Below are 6,699 nucleotides of genomic sequence, written 5' to 3'. Positions count from 1 at the left end.
TAAAATAAAAATAAAAATTAAAAAAATAAAATAAATTTGGTTCTAATTTAGTTCAAATGCATTTTTTGAATGACAGATTGAATTCAGACAAAAAGTAATTTAGGTAATTATTTAGAGAGTAAATAATAGGTCCTTAACTATGGCTATGAGTATAATAATTTTGGGGGGGGTACCGGGGATTGAATTTGGGACCTTGCGATTGTGAGGCAGGCAGTGGAACCACTGAGCTAAATCCCTGGCCTGAATATAATAACATCGATGTCTCTTTGATATTTTAACTATAGATGCGTTAAAATATAAAAGTATTATCGTGTATGCAATTATGTAATATTCTTATGTATGCAAATAAATCTATGCATCTGTGACTTAATCACCTCTGTGGCCAGAACAAGTAGGCAATGTCAATAAACAGCCATGTACCTGTTGTTTTTGACCCAGTCCTTAACTTATGTACTTAACATAGATAAGAACTCAGGAAATTAAGGTAAATGCAAGTATTATCTTGCCCGGGAGAAAGGCAGACCAATGGAGGGAAAGGAGGTTTATGACAATTGCATAACATCATATGATTAGGAGAAGCAATAAGAAGGCTAGGAGCTCTACTCAAATAAAACTCTTAAAAGGAGTTCAGAAGACTGAGTAGAAATTAGCTAGAAGGTGGAAATGAAGACCGTTTAGAGAATATCATAAAGGTGGAGTCCATGAAGGGATAAAAAGTTTTCTGTATTACCAGAGCTGAAGGATCACTGCTGTGAGTATAAATAGTTATTGATGAGAATAACAGTATAGGAAAGAGAAGAATAAATACATTTATAGAAAAATTATATAGACATTTGCTCGCTATAATCAGGAGTTTAAAGAGTTTCTTTAAGTAAAAAAGTTGTAGACAGAACAGCAATATCATCTATCCCAAAGAGAGAGTGATGATGTCTTGCCCAGGACCATGTAGAAAATAAGGTTGAGGTATGGTCCAGCTTCAGAACCCGTGAAACTAGCATAAAAAGTTGTATACCTCGAGACACCAAAACCATGTTTGCTCTAATGCCAAAACTTCAATAGAAAAGAAAAAGAGGGTCTAACTAGTTATTTGAATTTATCCATCAATTCTCTTGTAAGACAGATAAGCCACTGAGAAATTAAATCATGGTCACAGATAAAAATATATACAAAAATATATTTATTTAAATGAGAAGTTTACTCAGTAAAAGTCTACCTCAATAATTCATCTAGTAATATCAAGTGTATGGCTATAATAATAAACTTGCCTATGAAAAGTCAATACAATAACACAAACAGATCAATTTTGGGGAACTGCAGCTCCAAGTTCTAGAATAAAGTTCCAAGTCCCAGCATAATCTGACTTATTATTAATTATTTAATTTTAGACAATAGGCCTAATATACCTTTTATTTTCTTCTCCTTTCATTTGTTTTCTTTTGGTGCTGAGGGTGCTAGATAAGTGCTTTAGCACTGAGGAACACTCCAATCCCTTTTGCTGATTCCTAATATTACCAAACAGTGGAGTAGTGGAGATTTTAAGATGTACCATGTCCCCCTTGCAAAATCAGTTTGAAAATAAAATAGGCTAAATAAAAGCTCACGAAAAGTGCAAGTTACTTTACATACATAACAGTATCTTTGCTAAATTTCTTGTTTGCTTTAACTGATTTTCTTAGGAACATGGACATTTTGTTTTCATTTCCTGGTGGAGACTGCAGTAAAGGTTTCTTCCTGGTTTCTCTATTGGTGGAGACAGCAGCTTTTTCTGCAATTAAAGTATGTTTATTCACGACTATGAATTTTATGTTAATTCACATGCACAGAGCTTAGCAACTGAGCCATAATAACGTGTGCCAGCTTTGTCTTATTAAGAACAGCATTAAATTGCTTAGTAATAGGTACATTTTATTTTATTTTTGGGTAACACCTAAAATATAATATCTAAAGACTATATGTTTAAAATATGAAATTCCTAAAAGGCATAGCAATTGCAATTCATTATTAATAAATAACAATAAATTCTTGGTTTTGAATTTTAAAAACAAATGAAAGCATAGATACAATTTGTGGATTGAGACAAGAAAAGTGTCTTCAGTGGTCGTGTTGAGTGCTACAGGGTCATATATATCAGCCTTTTTCCTTTTCCTTTTCAGGTAATTCCCACTGTTTTAAGAGCAGTGCATCATGAAGACGAGGAAGCTCTGCAAATCGCGCTGCTGGATATTGCTGAGAACCTGAAACACGCTCTGGAAGTGTTCAAGAAGATCGGTGGCAAGTGTCTTTGTGCAGTACAAGAGCTGAGGCTCACAGTTAGTCCCTGATTGTCTGAAGTGTAGAATTGTTGAAAAAAAAGAGGAAGCAGAAACCAATTATCACTTAGGGTATTCCCAGTGATGTATTTTATCTCAGTAAATCATTATACTTTCCCTGGGGTTCGCTTTAGTAGCTCCATTTCATGGGTAAAGGAGTGTGTGTCCTTTACCTATAGGTAAAGGAGATCTTCAGGTTGTTTAGGTTGCAAACAAGAAAGGCAGAATCCAAGCTGGGTCTGTGGCACTCTAAGGAGCTGCCTCCTCTGGTACCACAATTCAAGTGGTTCTGGAAAGTCAGCTTCTGATAAACCATGGCTCTCTGCTAATTATGCTTCTGTCCAAGGTCACTAACAGCAAAGAAAATCCACTGCGCCCAAAGGCTGTTGAGATTAACAGCTAAGTGAACTACCAAAAAGAGTTCCTAAACAGCTATTTACAAAAAGACATGAACCCTACAAGATAAATCTCACAGATACGTGAATGTTTTCCCCTGGGCTTGGGGTTCCTGAGAATTGCTCTTTGGCAGGGAGACAGGTCTTCGAATGAAATGTGTCATGTACGGGGAAGGAGACCCTGGGGTATGGTCTAGGGAGAGACTGGATTTAATTAATTAAGTCATTCAGTATTTATTTGCAGTGCTCAAGATGGAGCCCATGGTCTCATGCTACACTCTAGCCTTGTCTTGGTTCCTGCCTCAGTTTATCCGCTGTGAGCACCTGAAGTGATGTGAAGGAAATAAGCCACTGTTGAGAGTGTAACTGACCTGAGGGTGCATAGCCATAGGCAGGCAGCTCTCTTGTCAGGGCTCTGTAGCAGCCTCAGCACAGCCCAAGCGGTGAGCAGCAGAACAAGCCAGCCCCGGGGTCCTCCTAGGTGCAGATGCATTTCCCTGGCCTCTGCTGACAGACTGTGCTTTCTTCCCACCTGGGCTGCCCTGGTGAACGCTGTGAGACTGAACACTTTCCATCTTTTTCCAGGGTATGTGGACCCCAATCTATTTTACAAAGTTCTTCGCGTATATTTGTCTGGGTATGTAGTGGTTTCCTTAAATTTCTTATCTCTCAATGAATAGAAAGAACACTCCAAATTCTTATTGGTGCGCCCAGTAGCTGTTGGGTGTAGATCACCATTCCTAGCCTAAAATACCTGTTTTAGAGAAAGAACAGATGGTATTTATGGTTAGCACTCGGCCAAGGATGCCCTGGAGGGGCTGGAGAAACTAAGGATTTGTGTGACTACAAAGACAAGGTTCCTTTCTGAGAATATTTGCTGTCTATTTTTCGCAGGCGTGAAAGTTAGTAGGGGTATGGAAGAAGAGACATGAAATGTAGCACTTGTTTCTTTTGTTAACCTCTGGTGCAAAATTTCTCAAAATTTCCAATTAATCCATAAACTGATTTTTCCTTTCCTTCGTGGCCTAGCTGGAAAGGCAACCCCGAGCTGCCTGAGGGCCTGCTGTACCAGGGTGTCTGGGACACACCCAAGCAGTTTGCAGGGGGCAGTGCAGGGCAGAGCAGCATCTTCCAGTGTCTCGACTTGGTGCTGGGCACTGGGCAGACCACTGACAGAGGTAGGTGGGAAGTGAAAAAATAATTACCTCTCACGTCCATGCCGTCACTACTTTCCTTCAAGAAGACTTTTCCTATCCACGTCTTAGCTTACTTGTCAGTGAAGCACGGGCCACGTAGCCATGATTCCATCTCACCAAGGAAGCAGACTAACGGCTCCTTCCCGCCAACCAGGAAGTGGCGTGGTCAGAAGTCAAACTCACTTTGTCATTCTCCAGATTGTAGACTCGCTTGGGCAATGAAGCCCTGATTACTTTGGAGAAACCAGTGTCCCATACTCTGAAACTGTATGGCCACATTTAAAAAGTCACCAGCAAAAGATACCCAGCTGTGGGCAGAAGGTGGGGCTGCAGAGACCTCAGCGTGGCCAGCAGTCAGGACCAGGTCTGCACCAAAGTCATCGAACCAAGTCCTTTATATTCCTTCTGAGGCTTTGAAGGAGGGCAGAAAACCTCTCTCTCTCTCACTCTCTCTCTTTCTGTTTTCTTAGGCTTCTATTTAACAAAGGGAAAGGTATTGGCTTAGATGAAAATATGCTTTTTCTTAATTAAGATACATTTTTAAAAACGATACCTTAAACTCCTTTAAACTCAGTGTCGTGATCTGGCGAGCGCAGATTAAATGCATCCTGTCTACACTAGCACCCTCTTGGAAGAGCAAATACACTAGAAGATGAGAAAGAACACACAGAGGAAAATGCCTGTGAAAATGAGCTTTGTGCTTTCTCTTTTCAGAACTAGTAACAGTTTCGATAATTAGCGGCGCTAGTAGACAGAGTAATAGCGGTTCCGCCTTCAGAGAGGAGCCCCCGGCTGGTGTGATGTCGCATCATTCTCATCTTGGCCCTGCCTGGGAAGATTGTGGTGTCCTGGTCACATGTCTCTGTCTTGCCCTTCAGGACCTGCCGCTGAGTTCCTCAAAGACATGCAAGCGTACATGCCACTCGCACACCAGAAATTCCTCTGTTTCCTGGAGTCCTGCCCATCAGCCCGTGAGTTTGTCCTTTCCAGAGGCAGTGCTAACTTGAAGGAAGCTTATGACAAGAGCGTGCAAGCTTTGGTCTCTCTGCGGAACTACCATTTGGGAGTAGTGAAAATGTACCTTCTGGATCCTGCAAAGAATCAGTCCAGGGAGGAGAAAACTGCTGGGGAGCCATCGGAGCAGGAAAGCAGAGGCACGGGAGGCACGGATTTCATGAAAGTCCTAAAGACTATAAGAACAAAAACCGCGCAGTCCCTTTTGAAGGACCGTTAGTTAAGCTTGCTCTAGCAAGGGTGTCAGCAATGCCCCTAAGTCTTTGTCTGTTCCTATAACTGCTCATGAATTAATAACACTCAAAAATTTACTCAAAAATTCACTGTAGAAGATTTTCAATTATCTTTTTCTGTTCATTCCTCATAGGAAATTACCAAAAGATAATTACATAAGAATGACAAAGATGATATTAGATATTTTGTGGCATATATTTATTATTAGAATATATTTATGAAATTACATAAATAAAAATAATGTACAATATAATAAAATGTGCTTCATTCTTAATTCTGATTAAATATTCCTCCAGAGGAGACTATTCACCCTGAGCCTTCAGAGGGCTAATAGACTCCTGGGTTTGAAAATGCTGACATCAAACTGTCTCATAACTGTTTATTTGCTTGGCCACATTCTCATTGCACAGTTAGCTTCGGGATGCCAGAGACCTTATTTTTTATCAGACTCAGCTCTTATAAGACACGTGAAAACCTGTTAAATGAATATATCAAAGAATGAAGAAATATATGAATATGTGAATTGAGCCTAAGAGGGAAAGGCCACCTCTGAAATACAGTCTCTCTTGGGAGGTCAGGTCATTGAATGTTCACGCTGTGTGATTCACTTACTTAATGATGTAGTTAGGGCTTGGAGAAATGTTAAGTCATCCTAGCTACCTCTTCATTTTAACTATGACAAAATTGTGCCTTTGGTGATAAAGTAATTTATTTAGGGTCATAGAATTAGTTACAAATACGAGGGACTTTTGCTTTTCTTGACAACACTCATCTTTTTTCCCATTCTGCTCAGAATAGAGTAGTGTAAAAGGAGAGGGCCTTTGAGTAAGGAGAGGAGCTGAGATGACCTGGCAGGGTCTCTCAGGACACAAACACTAATCTACCCTAAAGAAGGAGACACCTGGGACATTTGCAGGAACATGAATGCACCAGGACACCAAAATGGTCAGTGACTTTAATCAGACACACGCTTATGTGAAAAATGTGAAACAAAAATAAAGAGAAAAACAGAAGCTAGACACTAGGAAAAATGAAAATAGATCTGCAAAAGGGGAGACAAGATGAGGGCAAGGGGAGAAGGGGAAGAGGATAAAAGAATCAATAAGAAGGAGCATATCTGGTACTGACTCCATGAGGAATGTAATCATTCAGTATTGCAAATATGTACTATTAAAAAGCAAAACTGAAAAAATTGCAAGCTAGATGTGAGAGGGGTTATAAAAGTAGGAGAAGAAATGCCTCATAATGGTCCCATGGGTGTGGGATTAGCAAGTACTTTGAGTTCATGAAAACTTCAGCCCTGAGATGGAAAATAAGACTGGAATTTAAACAGGTGCATAAAATTTAAGGAAGGAAATGCTCAAACTTCTAAACACAATGTAAACATTGCTCCTCAAATATGCTCTATTCCCCTATAGCCAAATGCACTGGAAGATTTCATTTGATTCCCTGGAAAATCCAGGGAAATTTCAGTGCATATGTGGTAGGCCACATTTTATCCTTTGTTCTTCTTGTGAATGATTTTGCAATGAGGATGCCATAAAATTTCAC

General features: G+C 39.8%; 1 protein-coding gene across 2 annotated transcripts in view; it reads left to right on the top strand.

The window, feature by feature from the left end:
* The window catches only part of Ido1 (indoleamine 2,3-dioxygenase 1), a 29,016-nt gene extending 23,684 nt beyond the window's left edge, over positions 1 to 5,332 (top strand). For both annotated transcript variants that reach the window (XM_010617147.3, XM_010617149.3), the window contains 5 exons: positions 1,677 to 1,776; positions 2,154 to 2,271; positions 3,290 to 3,341; positions 3,734 to 3,882; positions 4,779 to 5,332. In XM_010617147.3, the coding sequence (XP_010615449.1) occupies positions 1,677 to 1,776; positions 2,154 to 2,271; positions 3,290 to 3,341; positions 3,734 to 3,882; positions 4,779 to 5,134 (775 nt within the window). In that variant the 3' untranslated portion in view covers positions 5,135 to 5,332. The remainder of the gene's footprint in view (positions 1 to 1,676; positions 1,777 to 2,153; positions 2,272 to 3,289; positions 3,342 to 3,733; positions 3,883 to 4,778) is intronic.
* The last annotated feature ends 1,367 nt before the right edge of the window (positions 5,333 to 6,699 follow it).

This window comes from Fukomys damarensis, unplaced genomic scaffold, assembly GCF_012274545.1.
Source record: "Fukomys damarensis isolate Sample0158 unplaced genomic scaffold, DMR_v1.0_HiC HiC_scaffold_18, whole genome shotgun sequence".
NCBI lineage: Eukaryota > Metazoa > Chordata > Mammalia > Rodentia > Bathyergidae > Fukomys > Fukomys damarensis.
Note: the sequence above shows the minus strand (reverse complement) of the source record. Positions and strands in the feature narration are given on the sequence as shown.